Source organism: Tachypleus tridentatus, chromosome 2 (assembly GCF_004210375.1).
Source record: "Tachypleus tridentatus isolate NWPU-2018 chromosome 2, ASM421037v1, whole genome shotgun sequence".
NCBI lineage: Eukaryota > Metazoa > Arthropoda > Merostomata > Xiphosura > Limulidae > Tachypleus > Tachypleus tridentatus.
In genome coordinates, this window is record NC_134826.1 from 140,440,678 (window position 1) to 140,459,685 (window position 19,008).

General features: G+C 30.6%; 2 protein-coding genes across 12 annotated transcripts in view; one reads left to right on the forward strand and one right to left on the reverse strand.

Annotated features, from left to right (window-relative positions):
• The window catches only part of LOC143245244 (band 7 protein AGAP004871-like), a 555,064-nt gene that overhangs the window by 451,502 nt on the left and 84,554 nt on the right, over positions 1-19,008 (forward strand). The gene's annotated exons all lie outside the window — the stretch shown is intronic.
• LOC143236969 (uncharacterized) overlaps positions 1-19,008 on the reverse strand; it is a 136,509-nt gene that overhangs the window by 85,183 nt on the left and 32,318 nt on the right. The window contains exon 8 of the mRNA XM_076475716.1: positions 18,370-18,441. Within this exon, the coding sequence (XP_076331831.1) occupies positions 18,370-18,441 (72 nt within the window). The remainder of the gene's footprint in view (positions 1-18,369; positions 18,442-19,008) is intronic.

Consider the following 19,008-nt stretch of genomic DNA (forward strand, 5'->3'; position numbering starts at 1 on the left):
AATCAAGAAACAAGGACATTCTTCCCCTCGACTAAATTATTAATAAAATGGTTAAAATCAACAAACAAGAACATTCTTCCCCTCGAATGAATTATTAGAAACAAATTGTTCAAATCAAGAAACAAAAACATTCTTCCCCTTGACCGAGTTATTAAAAACAAATTGTTCAAATCAAAAAACAAGGACATTCTTCCCCTCGAATGAATTATAAAAAACAAATTGTTAAAATCAAGAAACAAGGGCATTCTTCCCCTCGACTGAATTATAAAACAAATTGTTCAAATCAACAAACAAGAACATTCTTCCCTTGACCGAGTTATTAAAAACAAATTGTTCAAATCAAGAAACAAGAACATTCTTCCCCTCGACTAAATTATTTGAAAAAATTGTTCAAATCAAGAAACGAGGGCATACTTCCCCTCGAATAAATTATAAAAAAATTGTTCAAATCAAAAAACAAGGACATTCTTCCCCTTGACTGAATTATTAAAAACAAATTCTTCAAATCAACAAACAAGGGCATTCTTCCCCTGGACAAAGTTATTAAAAAATGGTTCAAATCAACAAACAAGGACATTCTTCCCTGGACAGAGTTATTAATAAAATGGTTCAAATCAACAAAAAAAGGACATTCTTCCCTGCGACTAAATTTTTTAATAAAATGGTCAAAATCCACAAATAAGATCATTTTTCCCTTCGACTGAATTATTAAAAAAATTGTTCAAATCAAGAAAAAAGGACATTATTCCCCTGGACAGAGTTTCTAATAAAATGGTTCAAATCAACAAACAAGGGCATTCTTTCCCTGGACAGAGTTATTATTAAAATGGTTCAAATCAACAAACAAGGGCATTCTTCCCCTCAACTGAATTATTAAAAACAAATTGTTCAAATCAAAAAACAAGGACATTCTTCCCTTCGACCGAATTATCAAAAAAAAATTATTCAAATCAAAAACAAAGACATTTTTCACTTCGACTGAATTATTAAAAAAAATTGTTAAAATCAAGAAAAAAGGGCATTCTTCCCCTCAACTGAGTTATTAAAAACAAATTGTTCAAATCAAGAAACAAGGACATTCTTTCCCTGGACTGAGTTTTTAATAAAATGGTTCAAATCAACAAAAATGAACATTCTTCCCTTCGACTGAATTATTAAAAACAAATTGTTCAAATCAAGAAACAAGGACATTCTTCCTCTCGACTGAATTATTTAAAAAAAATTGTTCAAATCAAGAAACAAGGGCATTCTTCACCTCGACCGAGTTATTGAAAACAAATTGTTCAAATCAACAAACAAGGACATTCTTCCCCTCGACTGAGTTATTAATAAAATGGTTCAAATCAAGAAACAATGGCATTCTTCCCCTCGACCGAGTTATTAAAAAAATTGTTCAAATCAACAAACAAGAACGTTCATCCCGTTGACCAAGTTATTGAAAAAAATTGTTCAAATCAAGAAACAAGGACATTCTTCCCCTCGACTGAATTATTAAAAAACTGTTCAAATCAAGAAACAAGAACATTCTTCCCCTCGACTGAATTATTAAAAAAAATTGCTCAAATCAAGAAACAAGGACATTCTTATTCTAGACTGAGTTATCAATAAAATGGTTCAAGTCAACAAACAAGGGCATTCTTTCCCTTGACTAAGTTATTAATAAAATGGTTCAAATCAACAAACAAGAACATTCTTCCCCTCGACTGAATTATTAAAAAAAATGGTTCAAATCAAGAAACAAGGACATTCTTTTCCTCGACTGAGTTATTAATAAAATGGTTCAAATCAACAAACAAGGGCATTCTTCCCCTCGACCGAGTTATTAAAAAAATTGTTCAAATCAACAAACAAGAACATTCATCCCCTCGACCGAGTTATTAAAAACAAATTCTTCAAATCAAGAAACAAGGACATTCTTCCCCTGGACAGAGTTATTATTAATAAAATGGTTCAAATCAACAAACAAGGGCATTCTTCCCCTCAACTGAATTATTAAAAACAAATTGTTCAAATCATAAAACAAGGACATTCTTGCCCTGGACAGAGTTATTAAAAACAAATTGTTCAAATAAAGAAACAAGGACATTCTTCCCTGGACAGAGTTATTAAAAACAAATTGTTCAAATCAAAAAACAAGGGCATTCTTCGCCTCGACTAAATTATTAATAAAATGGTTAAAATCAACAAACAAGAACATTCTTCCCCTTGACCGAGTTATTAAAAACAAATTGTTGAAATCAAGAAAAAAGGACATTCTTCCCTCGACTGAATTATTAAACAAACAGTTCAAATGAAGAAACAAGAACATTCTTCCCCTTGACCGAGTTATTAAAAACAAATTGTTCAAATCAAGAAACAAGGACATTCTTCCCTCGACTAAATTATTAATAAAATGGTTAAAATCAACAAACAAGAACATTCTTCCCCTCGAATGAATTATTAAAAACAAATTGTTCAAACCAAGAAACAAGGATATTCTTCCCCTCGACTGAATTATAAAAGCCAAATTTTTCAAATCAAAAAACAAGGACATTCTTCCCCTAGACCGAGTTATTAAAAACAAATTGTTCAAATAAAAAAAAGGGCATTCTCCCTCTCGAATGAATTATTAAAAAGAAATTGTTAAAATCAACAAACAAGAACATTCTTCCCCTTGACCGAGTTATTAAAAACAAATTGTTCAAATCAAGAAACAAGGACATTCTTCCCTCGACTAAATTATTAAAAAAACAGTTCAAATCAAGAAACAAGAACATACTTCCCTTTGACCGAGTTATTAAAAACAAATTGTTCAAATCAAGAAACAAGGACATTCTTCCCCTCGACTGAATTATTAAAAAAAATTGTTCAAATCAACAAACAAGAACATTCTTCCCCTCGACTGAATTTTTAAAAAAAAATTGTTCAAATCAAGAAACAAGAACATTCTTCCCCTGTACAGAGTTATTAATAAAATGGTTCAAATCAACAAACAAGGACATTCTTCCCCTCGACTGAATTATTAAAAACAAATTCTTCAAATCAAGAAACAAGGGCATTCTTCCCCTGGACTAAGTTATTAAAAAATAGTTCAAATCAACAAACAAGGACATGATTCCCCTGGACAGAGTTATTAATAAAATGGTTCAAATTAACAAAAAAGGACATTCTTCCCTGCGACAAAATTTTTAATAAAATGGTTCAAATCAACAAACAAGAACGTTCTTCCCTTCGACTGAATTATTAAAAAAATTGTTCAAATCAAGAAAAAAGGACATTCTTCCTCTGGACAGTGTTTCTAATAAAATGGTTCAAATCAACAAACAAGGGCATTCTTCCCCTTGACCGAGTTATTAAAAACAAATTGTTCAAATCAAGAAACAAGGACATTCTTCCCCTCGACTAAATTATTAATAAAATTGTTCAAATCAACAAACAAGAACATTCTTCCCTCGACTGAATTATTAAAACAAATTGTTCAAATCAAGAAAAAAGGACATTCTTCCCCTTGACCCGAGTTATTAAAAACAAATTGTTCAAATCAAAAAACAAGGGCATTCTTCCCCTCGAATGAATTATTAAAAACAAATTGTTCAAATCAAGAAACAAGGACATTCTTCCCTTCGACTGAATTATAAAAGCCAAATTGTTAAAATCAACAAACAAGAACATTCTTCCCCTTGACCGATTTATTAAAAACAAATTGTTCAAATCAAGAAACAAGAACATTCTTCCCCTCGACTAAATTATAAAAAAACAGTTCAAATCAAGAAACAAGGGCATACTTCCCCTCGAATAAATTATAAAAAAATTGTCCAAATCAAGAAACAAGAACATTCTTTCCCTCGAATGAATTATTAAAAACAAATTGTTCAAATCAAGACACAAGGACATTCTTCCCCTCGACTGAATTATTAAAAAAATGGTTCAAATCAAAAAACAAAGACATTTTTCACTTCGATTGAATTATTAAAAAAAATTGTTAAAATCAAGAAAAAAGGGCATTCTTCCCTTCAACTGAGTTATTAAAAACAAATTGTTCAAATCATGAAACAAGGACATTCTTTCCCTGGACTGAGTTTTTAATAAAATGATTCAAATCAACAAAAATGAACATTCTTCCCTTCGACTGAATTATTAAAAACAAATTGTTCAAATCAACAAACAAGAACATTCTTCCCCTTGACTGAATTATTAAAAAAAATGGTTCAAATCAAGAAACAAGGACATTCTTCCCCTCGACTGAATTATTAAAAAAAATTGTTCAAATCAAGAAACAAGGGCATTCTTCACCTCGACTGAATTATTATTAAAAAAAACAGTTCAAATCAAGAAACAAGAACATTCTTCCCCTTGACCGAGTTATTAAAAACAAATTGTTCAAATCAAGAAACAAGGACATTCTTCCCCTCGACTAAATTATTAATAAAATGGTTAAAATCAAGAAACAAGAACATTCTTCCCTCGAATGAATTATTAAAACAAATTGTTCAAATCAAGAAACAAGGACATTCTTCCCTCGACTGAATTATAAAAAAAAATTGTTCAAATCAAGAAACAAGGGCATTCTTCCCCTTGACCGAGTTATTAAAAACAAATTGTTCAAATCAAAAAAAAGGGCATTCTTCCCCTCGAATGAATTATTAAAAACAAATTTTTCAAATCAAGAAACAAGGACATTCTTCCCCTCGACTGAATTATTAAAAAAAATTGTTCAAATCAACAAACAAGAACATTCTTCCCCTCGACTGAATTTTTAAAAAAAATTGTTCAAATCAAGAAACAAGAACATTCTTCCCCTGTACAGAGTTATTAATAAAATGGTTCAAATCAACAAACAAGGACATTCTTCCCCTCGACTGAATTATTAAAAACAAATTCTTCAAATCATAAAACAAGGACATTCTTCCCCTGGACAGAGTTATTAATAAAATGGTTCAAATTAACAAAAAAGGACATTCTTCCCTGCGACTAAATTTTTAATAAAATGGTCAAAATCCACAAACAAGAACATTCTTCCCTTCGACTGAATTATTAAAAAAATTGTTCAAATCAAGAAAAAAGTACATTCTTCCTCTGGACAGAGTTTCTAATAAAATGGTTCAAATCAACAAAAAAGGGCATTCTTCCCCTTGACCGAGTTATTAAAATCAAATTGTTCAAATCAAGAAACAAGGGCATTCTTCCCCTCGACTAAATTATTAATAAAATGGTTAAAATCAACAAACAAGAACATTCTTCCCCTCGAATGAATTATTAAAAACAAATTGTTCAAATCAAGAAACAAGGACATTCTTCCCCTTAACCGAGTTATTAAAAACAAATTGTTCAAATCAAAAAACAAGGGCATTCTTCCCCTCGAATGAATTATTAAAAACAAATTGTTCAAATCAAGAAACAAGGACATTCTTCCCATCGACTGAATTATAAAAGCCAAATTGTTCAAATCAACAAACAAGAACATTCTTCCCTTGACCGAGTTATTAAAAACAAATTGTTCAAATCAAGAAACAAGGACATTCTTCCCCTCGACTGAATTATTAAAAAAAAATTGTTCAAATCAAGAAACAAGAACATTCTTCCCCTTGACAGAGTTATTAAAAACAAATTGTTCAAATCAAGAAACAAGGACATTCTTCCCCTCGACTGAATTTTTAAAAAAAATTGTTCAAATCAAGAAACAAGATCATTCTTCCCCTGTACAGAGTTATTAATAAAATGGTTCAAATCAACAAACAAGGACATTCTTCCCCTCGACTGAATTATTAAAAACAAATTCTTCAAATCAAGAAAAAGGGCATTCTTCCCCTGGATTAAGTTATTAAACAATGGTTCAAATCAACAAACAAGAACATCTTCCCCTGGACAGAGTTATTAATAAAATGGTTCAAATCAACAAAAAGGACATTCTTCCCTGCGACTAAATTTTTAATAAAATGGTTCAAAATCCACAAACAAGAACATTCTTCCCTTCGACTGAATTATTAAAAAAATTGTTCAAATCAAGAAAAAAGGACATTCTTCCCCTCGACTGAATTATTAAAAAACTGTTCAAATCAAGTACATTCTTCCCTCGACTGAATTATTAAAAAAAATTGCTCAAATCAAGAAACAAGGACATTCTTATTCTGGACTGAGTTATCAATAAAATGGTTCAAGTCAACAAACAAGGGCATTCTTTCCCTTGACTCAGTTATTAATAAAATGGTTCAAATCAACAAACAAGAACATTCTTCCCCTCAAATGAATTATTAAAAAAAATGGTTCAAATCAAGAAACAAGGACATTCTTATTCTGGACTGAGTTATCAATAAAATGGTTCAAGTCAACAAACAAGGGCATTCTTCCCCTTGACCGAGTTATTAAAAACAAATTGTTCCAATCAAGAAACAAGGACATTCTTCCCCTCGACTAAATTATTAATAAAATAGTTAAAATCAACAAACAAGAACATTCTTCCCCTCGAATGAATTATTAAAAACAAATTGTTTAAATCAAGAAACAAGGACATTCTTCCCCTTGACCGATTTATTAAAAAAAATTATTCAAATCAAAAAACAAAGACATTTTTCACTTCGATTGAATTATTAAAAAAATTGTTAAAATCAAGAAAAAAGGGCATTCTTCCCTCAACTGAGTTATTAAAACAAATTGTTCAAATCAAGAAACAAGGACATTCTTCCCTGGACTGAGTTTTTAATAAAATGATTCAAATCAACAAAAATGAACATTCTTCCCTTCGACTGAATTATTAAAAACAAATTGTTCAAATCAACAAACAAGAACATTCTTCCCCTTGACTGAATTATTAAAAAAAATGGTTCAAATCAAGAAACAAGGACATTCTTCCCCTCGACTGAATTATTAAAAAAAATTCTTCAAATCAAGAAACAAGGGCATTTTCCCCTCGACTGAATTATTAAACAAACAATTCAAATAAAGAAACAAGAACATTCTTCCCCTTGACCGAGTTATTAAAAACAAATTGTTCAAATCAAGAAACAAGGACATTCTTCCCCTCGACTAAATTATTAATAAAATGGTTAAAATCAAGAAACAAGAACATTCTTCCCCTCGAATGAATTATTAAAAACAAATTGTTCAAATCAAGAAACAAGGACATTCTTCCCTCGACTGAATTATAAAGCCAAATTTTCAAATCAAGAAACAAGGGCATTCTTCCCCTTGACCGAGTTATTAAAAACAAATTGTTCAAATCAAAAAAAAGGGCATTCTTCCCCTCGAATGAATTATTAAAAACAAATTTTTCAAATCAAGAAACAAGGACATTCTTCCCCTCGACTGAATTATTAAAAAAAAATTGTTCAAATCAACAAACAAGAACATTCTTCCCCTCGACTGAATTTTTAAAAAAAATTGTTCAAATCAAGAAACAAGAACATTCTTCCCCTGTACAGAGTTATTAATAAAATGGTTCAAATCAACAAACAAGGACATTCTTCCCCTCGACTGAATTATTAAAAACAAATTCTTCAAATCAAGAAAAAAGGGCATTCTTCCCCTGGACTAAGTTATTAAAAAATGGTTCAAATCAACAAACAAGGACATCATTCCCCTGGACAGAGTTATTAATAAAATGGTTCAAATCAACAAAAAAGGACATTCTTCCCTGCGACTAAATTTTTAATAAAATGGTCAAAATCCACAAACAAGAACATTCTTCCCTTCGACTGAATTATTAAAAAATTGTTCAAATCAAGAAAAAAGTACATTCTTCCTCTGGACAGAGTTTCTAATAAAATGGTTCAAATCAACAAACAAGGGCATTCTTCCCCTTGACCGAGTTATTAAAATCAATTGTTCAAATCAAGAAACAAGGGCATTCTTTCCCTCGACTAAATTATCAATAAAATGGTTAAAATCAACAAACAAGAACATTCTTCCCCTCGAATGAATTATTAAAAACAAATTGTTCAAATCAAGAAACAAGGACATTCTTCCCCTTAACCGAGTTATTAAAAACAAATTGTTCAAATCAAAAAACAAGGGCATTCTTCCCCTCGAATGAATTATTAAAAACAAATTGTTCAAATCAAGAAACAAGGACATTCTTCCCATCGACTGAATTATAAAAGCCAAATTGTTAAAATCAACAAACAAGAATATTCTTCCCTTGACTGAGTTATTAAAACAAATTGTTCAAATCAAGAAACAAGGACATTCTTCCCTCGACTAAATTATTAAAAAAACAGTTCAAATCAAGAAACAAGAACATTCTTCCCTTGACTGAGTTATTAAAACAAATTGTTCAAATCAAGAAACAAGGACATTCTTCCCTCGACTGAATTTTTAAAAAAAAATTGTTCAAATCAAGAAACAAGATCATTCTTCCCCTGTACAGAGTTATTAATAAAATGGTTCAAATCAACAAACAAGGACATTCTTCCCCTCGACTGAATTATTAAAAACAAATTCTTCAAATCAAGAAAAAGGGCATTCTTCCCCTGGATTAAGTTATTAAAAAATGGTTCAAATCAACAAACAAGAACATCATTCCCTGGACAGAGTTATTAATAAAATGGTTCAAATCAACAAAAGGACATTCTTCCTTGCGACTAAACTTTTAATAAAATGGTCAAAATCCACAAACAAGAACATTCTTCCCTTCGACTGAATTATTAAAAAAATTGTTCAAATCAAGAAAAAAGGACATTCTTTCCCTCGACTGAATTATTAAAAAACTGTTCAAATCAAGTACATTCTTCCCCTCGACTGAATTATTAAAAAAATTGTTCAAATCAAGAAACAAGGACATTCTTATTCTGGACTGAGTTATCAATAAAATGGTTCAAGTCAACAAACAAGGGCATTCTTCCCCTTGACCGAGTTATTAAAAACAAATTGTTCCAATCAAGAAACAAGGACATTCTTCCCTGCGACTAAATTTTTAATAAAATGGTCAAAATCCACAAACATGAACGTTCTTCCCTTCGACTGAATTATTAAAAAAATTGTTCAAATCAAGAAAAAAGGACATTCTTCCTCTGGACAGAGTTTCTAATAAAATGGTTCAAATCAACAAACAAGGGCATTCTTCCCCTTGACCGAGTTATTAAAAACAAATTGTTCCAATCAAGAAACAAGGACATTCTTCCCCTCGACTAAATTATTAATAAAATAGTTAAAATCAACAAACAAGAACATTCTTCCCCTCGAATGAATTATTAAAAACAAATTGTTTAAATCAAGAAACAAGGACATTCTTCCCCTTAACCGAGTTATTAAAAACAAATTGTTCAAATCAAAAAACAAGGGCATTCTTCCCCTCGAATGAATTATTAAAAACAAATTGTTCAAATCAAGAAACAAGGGCATTCTTCCCCTCGACTGAATTATAAAAGCCAAATTGTTAAAATCAACAAACAAGAACATTCTTCCCCTTGACCGATTTATTAAAAACAAATTGTTCAAATCAAGAAACAAGAACATTCTTCCCATCGACTAAATTATTTGAAAAAATTGTTCAAATCAAGAAACAAGGGCATACTTCCCCTCGAATAAATTATAAAAAAATTGTTCAAATCAAGAAACAAGGACATTCTTTCCCTGGACTGAGTTTTTAATAAAATGATTCAAATCAACAAAAATGAACATTCTCCCCTTCGACTGAATTATTAAAAACAAATTGTTCAAATCAACAAACAAGAACATTCTTCCCCTTGACTGAATTATTAAAAAAATGGTTCAAATCAAGAAACAAGGACATTCTTCCCCTCGACTGAATTATAAAAGCCAAATTGTTAAAATCAACAAACAAGAACATTCTTCCCCTTGACCGATTTATTAAAAAAAATTATTCAAATCAAAAAACAAAGACATTTTTCACTTCGATTGAATTATTAAAAAAAATTGTTAAAATCAAGAAAAAAGGGCATTCTTCCCCTCAACTGAGTTATTAAAAACAAATTGTTCAAATCATGAAACAAGGACATTCTTTCCCTGGACTGAGTTTTTAATAAAATGATTCAAATCAACAAAAATGAACATTCTTCCCTTCGACTGAATTATTAAAAACAAATTGTTCAAATCAACAAACAAGAACATTCTTCCCCTTGACTGAATTATTAAAAAAAATGGTTCAAATCAAGAAACAAGGACATTCTTCCCCTCGACTGAATTATTAAAAAAAATTGTTCAAATCCAGAAACAAGGGCATTCTTCACCTCGACTGAATTATTAAAAAAACAGTTCAAATCAAGAAACAAAAACATTCTTCCCTTGACTGAGTTATTAAAACAAATTGTTCAAATCAAGAAACAAGGACATTCTTCCCCTCGACTAAACTATTAATAAAATGGTTAAAATCAAGAAACAAGAACATTCTTCCCCTCGAATGAATTATTAAAAACAAATTGTTCAAATCAAGACACAAGGACATTCTTCCCCTCGACTGAATTATAAAAGCCAAATTGTTCAAATCAAGAAACAAGGGCATTCTTCCCCTTGACCGAGTTATTAAAAACAAATTGTTCAAATCAAAAACAAGGGCATTCTTCCCCTCGAATGAATTATTAAAAACAAATTTTTCAAATCAAGAAACAAGGACATTCTTCCCCTCGACTGAATTATTAAAAAAAATTGTTCAAATCAACAAACAAGAACATTCTTCCCCTCGACTGAATTTTTAAAAAAAATTGTTGAAATCAAGAAACAAGAACATTCTTCCCCTGTACAGAGTTATTAATAAAATGGTTCAAATCAACAAACAAGGACATTCTTCCCCTCGACTGAATTATTAAAAACAAATTCTTCAAATCAAGAAACAAGGGCATTCTTCCCCTGGACTAAGTTATTAAAAAATGGTTCAAATCAACAAACAAGGACATCATTCCCCTGGACAGAGTTATTAATAAAATGGTTCAAATTAACAAAAAAGGACATTCTTCCCTGCGACTAAATTTTTAATAAAATGGTCAAAATCCACAAACAAGAACATTCTTCCCTTTGACTGAATTATTAAAAAAATTGTTCAAATCAAGAAAAAAGTACATTCTTCCTCTGGACAGAGTTTCTAATAAAATGGTTCAAATCAACAAACAAGGGCATTCTTTCCCTCGACTAAATTATCAATAAAATGGTTAAAATCAACAAACAAGAACATTCTTCCCCTCGAATGAATTATTAAAAACAAATTGTTCAAATCAAGAAACAAGGACATTCTTCCCCTTAACCGAGTTATTAAAAACAAATTGTTCAAATCAAAAAACAAGGGCATTCTTCCCCTCGAATGAATTATTAAAAACAAATTGTTCAAATCAAGAAACAAGGACATTCTTCCCCTTAACCGAGTTATTAAAAACAAATTTTTCAAATCAAGAAACAAGGGCATTCTTCCCCTCGACTGAATTATTAAAAAAAAAATTGTTCAAATCAACAAACAAGAACATTCTTCCCCTCGACTGAATTTTTAAAAAAAATTGTTGAAATTAAGAAACAAGAACATTCTTCCCCTGTACAGAGTTATTAATAAAATGGTTCAAATCAACAAACAAGGACATTCTTCCCTTCGACTGAATTATTAAAAAAATTGTTCAAATCAAGAAAAAAGTACATTCTTCCTCTGGACAGAGTTTCTAATAAAATGGTTCAAATCAACAAACAAGGGCATTCTTCCCCTTGACCGAGTTATTAAAATCAATTGTTCAAATCAAGAAACAAGGGCATTCTTTCCCTCGACTAAATTATCAATAAAATGGTTAAAATCAACAAACAAGAACATTCTTCCCCTCGAATGAATTATTAAAAACAAATTGTTCAAATCAAGAAACAAGGACATTCTTCCCCTTAACCGAGTTATTAAAAACAAATTGTTCAAATCAAAAAACAAGGGCATTCTTCCCCTCGAATGAATTATTAAAAACAAATTGTTCAAATCAAGAAACAAGGACAACCTTCCCCTCGACTGAATTATAAAAGCCAAATTGTTAAAATCAACAAACAAGAATATTCTTCCCCTTGACCGAGTTATTAAAAACAAATTGTTCAAATCAAGAAACCAGGACATTCTTCCCCTCGACTAAATTATTAAAAAAACAGTTCAAATCAAGAAACAAGAACATACTTCCCCTTGACCGAGTTATTAAAAACAAATTGTTCAAATCAAGAAACAAGGACATTCTTCCCCTCGACTGAATTTTTAAAAAAAATTGTTCAAATCAAGAAACAAGATCATTCTTCCCCTGTACAGAGTTATTAATAAAATGGTTCAAATCAACAAACAAGGGCATTCTTCCCCTCGACTGAATTATTAAAAACAAATTCTTCAAATCAAGAAAAAGGGCATTCTTCCCCTGGATTAAGTTATTAAAAAATGGTTCAAATCAACAAACAAGAACATCATTCCCCTGGACAGAGTTATTAATAAAATGGTTCAAATTAACAAAAAAGGACATTCTTCCTTGCGACTAAACTTTTAATAAAATGGTCAAAATCCACAAACAAGAACATTCTTCCCTTCGACTGAATTATTAAAAAAATTGTTCAAATCAAGAAAAAAGGACATTCTTTCCCTCGACTGAATTATTAAAAAACTGTTCAAATCAAGTACATTCTTCCCCTCGACTGAATTATTAAAAAAAATTGCTCAAATCAAGAAACAAGGACATTCTTATTCTGGACTGAGTTATCAATAAAATGGTTCAAGTCAACAAACAAGGGCATTCTTCCCCTTGACCGAGTTATTAAAAACAAATTGTTCCAATCAAGAAACAAGGACATTCTTCCCTGCGACTAAATTTTTAATAAAATGGTCAAAATCCACAAACATGAACGTTATTCCCTTCGACTGAATTCTTAAAAAAATTGTTCAAATCAAGAAAAAAGGACATTCTTCCTCTGGACAGAGTTTCTAATAAAATGGTTCAAATCAACAAACAAGGGCATTCTTCCCCTTGACCGAGTTATTAAAAACAAATTGTTCCAATCAAGAAACAAGGACATTCTTCCCCTCGACTAAATTATTAATAAAATAGTTAAAATCAACAAACAAGAACATTCTTCCCCTTAACCGAGTTATTAAAAACAAATTGTTCAAATCAAAAAACAAGGGCATTCTTCCCCTCGAATGAATTATTAAAAACAAATTGTTCAAATCAAGAAACAAGGGCATTCTTCCCCGCGACTGAATTATAAAAGCCAAATTGTTAAAATCAACAAACAAGAACATTCTTCCCCTTGACCGATTTATTAAAAACAAATTGTTCAAATCAAGAAACAAGAACATTCTTCCCATCGACTAAATTATTTGAAAAAATTGTTCAAATCAAGAAACAAGGGCATACTTCCCCTCGAATAAATTATAAAAAAATTGTCCAAATCAAGAAACAAGGACATTCTTTCCCTGGACTGAGTTTTTAATAAAATGATTCAAATCAACAAAAATGAACATACTCCCCTTCGACTGAATTATTAAAAACAAATTGTTCAAATCAACAAACAAGAACATTCTTCCCCTTGACTGAATTATTAAAAAAATGGTTCAAATCAAGAAACAAGGACATTCTTCCCCTCGACTGAATTATAAAAGCCAAATTGTTAAAATCAACAAACAAGAACATTCTTCCCCTTGACCGATTTATTAAAAAAAATTATTCAAATCAAAAAACAAAGACATTTTTCACTTCGATTGAATTATTAAAAAAAATTGTTAAAATCAAGAAAAAAGGGCATTCTTCCCCTCAACTGAGTTATTAAAAACAAATTGTTCAAATCATGAAACAAGGACATTCTTTCCCTGGACTGAGTTTTTAATAAAATGATTGAAATCAACAAAAATGAACATTCTTCCCTTCGACTGAATTATTAAAAACAAATTGTTCAAATCAACAAACAAGAACATTCTTCCCCTTGACTGAATTATTAAAAAAAATGGTTCAAATCAAGAAACAAGGACATTCTTCCCCTCGACTGAATTATTAAAAAAAATTGTTCAAATCAAGAAACAAGGGCATTCTTCACCTCGACTGAATTATTAAAAAAACAGTTCAAATGAAGAAACAAAAACATTCTTCCCCTTGACCGAGTTATTAAAAACAAATTGTTCAAATCAAGAAACAAGGACATTCTTCCCCTCGACTAAACTATTAATAAAATGGTTAAAATCAAGAAACAAGAACATTCTTCCCCTCGAATGAATTATTAAAAACAAATTGTTCAAATCAAGACACAAGGACATTCTTCCCCTCGACTGAATTATAAAAGCCAAATTGTTCAAATCAAGAAACAAGGGCATTCTTCCCCTTGACCGAGTTATTAAAAACAAATTGTTCAAATAAAAAAAAAAGGGCATTCTTCCCCTCGAATGAATTATTAAAAACAAATTTTTCAAATCAAGAAACAAGGACATTCTTCCCCTCGACTGAATTATTAAAAAAAAATTGTTCAAATCAACAAACAAGAACATTCTTCCCCTCGACTGAATTTTTAAAAAAAATTGTTGAAATTAAGAAACAAGAACATTCTTCCCCTGTACAGAGTTATTAATAAAATGGTTCAAATCAACAAACAAGGACATTCTTCCCCTCGACTGAATTATTAAAAACAAATTCTTCAAATCAAGAAAAAAGGGCATTCTTCCCCTGGACTAAGTTATTAAAAAATGGTTCAAATCAACAAACAAGGACATCATTCCCCTGGACAGAGTTATTAATAAAATGGTTCAAATTAACAAAAAAGGACATTCTTCCCTGCGACTAAATTTTTAATAAAATGGTCAAAATCCACAAACAAGAACATTCTTCCCTTCGACTGAATTATTAAAAAAATTGTTCAAATCAAGAAAAAAGTACATTCTTCCTCTGGACAGAGTTTCTAATAAAATGGTTCAAATCAACAAACAAGGGCATTCTTTCCCTCGACTAAATTATCAATAAAATGGTTAAAATCAACAAACAAGAACATTCTTCCCCTCGAATGAATTATTAAAAACAAATTGTTCAAATCAAGAAACAAGGACATTCTTCCCCTTAACCGAGTTATTAAAAACAAATTGTTCAAATCAAAAAACAAGGGCATTCTTCCCCTCGAATGAATTATTAAAAACAAATTGTTCAAATCAAGAAACAAGGACAACCTTCCCCTCGACTGAATTATAAAAGCCAAATTGTTAAAATCAACAAACAAGAATATTCTTCCCCTTGACCGAGTTATTAAAAACAAATTGTTCAAATCAAGAAACCAGGACATTCTTCCCCTCGACTAAATTATTAAAAAAACAGTTCAAATCAAGAAACAAGAACATACTTCCCCTTGACCGAGTTATTAAAAACAAATTGTTCAAATCAAGAAACAAGGACATTCTTCCCCTCGACTGAATTTTTAAAAAAAATTGTTCAAATCAAGAAACAAGATCATTCTTCCCCTGTACAGAGTTATTAATAAAATGGTTCAAATCAACAAACAAGGACATTCTTCCCCTCGACTGAATTATTAAAAACAAATTCTTCAAATCAAGAAAAAGGGCATTCTTCCCCTGGATTAAGTTATTAAAAAATGGTTCAAATCAACAAACAAGAACATCATTCCCCTGGACAGAGTTATTAATAAAATGGTTCAAATTAACAAAAAAGGACATTCTTCCCTGCGACTAAACTTTTAATAAAATGGTCAAAATCCACAAACAAGAACATTCTTCCCTTCGACTGAATTATTAAAAAAATTGTTCAAATCAAGAAAAAAGGACATTCTTCCCCTCGACTGAATTATTAAAAAACTGTTCAAATCAAGTACATTCTTCCCCTCGACTGAATTATTAAAAAAAATTGCTCAAATCAAGAAACAAGGACATTCTTATTCTGGACTGAGTTATCAATAAAATGGTTCAAGTCAACAAACAAGGGCATTCTTTCCCTTGACTCAGTTATTAATAAAATGGTTCAAATCAACAAACAAGAACATTCTTCCCCTCAAATGAATTATTAAAAAAAATGGTTCAAATCAAGAAACAAGGACATTCTTTTCCTCGACTGAGTTATTAATAAAATGGTTCAAATCAACAAACAAGGGCATTCTTCCCCTCGACCGAGTTATTAAAAAAATTGTTCAAATCAAGAAACAAGGGCATACTTCCCCTCGAATAAATTATAAAAAAATTGTTCAAATCAAGAAACAAGGACATTCTTCCCCTGGACTGAGTTTTTAATAAAATGGTTCAAATCAACAAAAATGAACATTCTTCCCTTCGACTGAATTATTAAAAACAAATTGTTCAAATCAAGAAACAAGGACATTATTCCCCTTGACTGAATTATTAAAAAAAATTGTTAAAATCAACAAACAAGAACATTCTTCCCCTCGACTAAATTATTTTAAAAAAATTGTTCAAATCAAGAAACAAGGGCATACTTCCCTGGAATAAATTATAAAAAAATTGTTCAAATCAAGAAACAAGGACATTCTTCTCCTGGCCTGAGTTTTTAATAAAATGGTTCAAATCAACAAAAATGAACATTCTTCCCCTTGACTGAATTATTAAAAAAAATTGTTCAAATCAAAAAACAAGGGCATTCTTTCCCTCGACTAAGTTATTAATAAAATGGTTCAAATTAACAAAAAAGGACATTGTTCCCTGCGACTAAACTTTTAATAAAATGGTCAAAATCCACAAACAAGAACATTCTTCCCTTCGACTGAATTATTAAAAAAATTGTTCAAATCAAGAAAAAAGGACATTCTTCCCCTCGACTGAATTATTAAAAAACTGTTCAAATCAAGTACATTCTTCCCCTCGACTGAATTATTAAAAAAAAATTGCTCAAATCAAGAAACAAGGACATTCTTATTCTGGACTGAGTTATCAATAAAATGGTTCAAGTCAACAAACAAGGGCATTCTTTCCCTTGACTCAGTTATTAATAAAATGGTTCAAATCAACAAACAAGAACATTCTTCCCCTCAAATGAATTATTAAAAAAAATGGTTCAAATCAAGAAACAAGGACATTCTTTTCCTCGACTGAGTTATTAATAAAATGGTTCAAATCAACAAACAAGGGCATTCTTCCCCTCGACCGAGTTATTAAAAAAAATTGTTCAAATCAAGAAACAAGGGCATACTTCCCCTCGAATAAATTATAAAAAAAATTGTTCAAATCAAGAAACAAGGACATTCTTCCCCTGGACTGAGTTTTTAATAAAATGGTTCAAATCAACAAAAATGAACATTCTTCCCTTCGACTGAATTATTAAAAACAAATTGTTCAAATCAAGAAACAAGGACATTATTCCCCTTGACTGAATTATTAAAAAAAATTGTTAAAATCAACAAACAAGAACATTCTTCCCCTCGACTAAATTATTTTAAAAAATTGTTCAAATCAAGAAACAAGGGCATACTTCCCTGGAATAAATTATAAAAAAAATTGTTCAAATCAAGAAACAAGGACATTCTTCTCCTGGCCTGAGTTTTTAATAAAATGGTTCAAATCAACAAAAATGAACATTCTTCCCCTTGACTGAATTATTAAAAAAAATTGTTCAAATCAAAAAACAAGGGCATTGTTTCCCTCGACTAAGTTATTAATAAAATGGTTCAAATCAACAAACAAGAACATTCTTCCCCTCGGCTAAATTATTAAAAAAAATGGTTCAAATCAAGAAACAAGGACATTCTTCCCCTTGACTGAATTATTAAAAAAAATTGTTCAAATCAAGAAACAAGGGCATTCTTCACCTCGACCGAGTTATTGAAAACAAATTGTTCAAATCAAGAAACATGGACATTCTTCCCCTCGACTGAGTTATTAATAAAATGGTTCAAATCAAGAAACAAGGGCATTCTTCCCCTCGACTGAGTTATTAATAAAATGGTTCAAATCAAGAAACAAGGGCATTCTTCCTCAACTGAATTATTAAAAAACACTCATCTTAATTTACGTGCACTAAAAGTATTTTGTTCTTCTAGTCTCCGATCACAGATTTAATTTGTACAATTATAAATATTGGTCATATTTGAATTATTTCATTCCTCAGTTCTACAGTTGAGGTTTATTTTAATTATTCATGTAAAATAAAGCTTCTCATTATTTTACTCAAAAATACAAAACCCTGTAGTCTATATCCTTTGTAAGGGTGGACTTTTCTTTATACACAGCAAACTAGCAACTTTTATTGTTTGCCCCTGGCAAAAAAAGTCCATCTTTTAAAACATTCGAATTATACAATTTTTAACTTTTGTGTTACATTAATTTTCTGAACAAAGGTGTTCACCTATCCTAAAACACTTTCTTTTACTGGGAGAGCATTACCGGTATTTTAAACTTTTGGGTACAAAAAATAAATCAAAGCATTCCCCACATACTTTTATTTAACAAGTTGCTTTTAAACAAAAGCAAATTTGTTTTTTAAATTGTATAAAAGGCAGGTCATATCCTACCATATGTTGGCTTAACATCTGGCGTAAAGCTTCAGTATTGTCTGGTCCCTTGCTATCTCCCTGAGCTTGAACCTGTTTGAGCACAGACAATTTCTATTTGCATCTGGTTAAGTTCAGATATAAAAATAAATAAAACTCCATAAAGTCAGAGCTTTAACATAAATGAAATGAAACTAATATATATACATATAATACTTCACTGTTTACTGTAGAATTTTCAAGTGTGAATGTACTGAAATTATTCCCTATTGAGGAGACAGAAAATCTAACGAATATGATCAGTTAATTAAGTGGTATCCAGCATTTTAAGGAGTGGCAATCACTATATCACAGATGCAATTTTTGTGCTTCATTAATTACAAATAGAAAAAAATTGAAATACGATACAATCAGAAGCTTTGATTTAATTACAGGACTAACTGTACATAACTGTTCCTAATTTTAAAATGATTGATCACGACAAAGTCAGCCAACCAACAGAGCTCACTGCAAACAAACCGAGTTATCTGAGACTGACAAAATATTAGGATTTGACCACTGTTACATTACACCCATGGTCCCAAAACGTGGAGAGTGTTTCTGACACAGCAAGCCATAAACTATATACTCTCAGATTCACAGTTCTAGCATGGTAGAGTC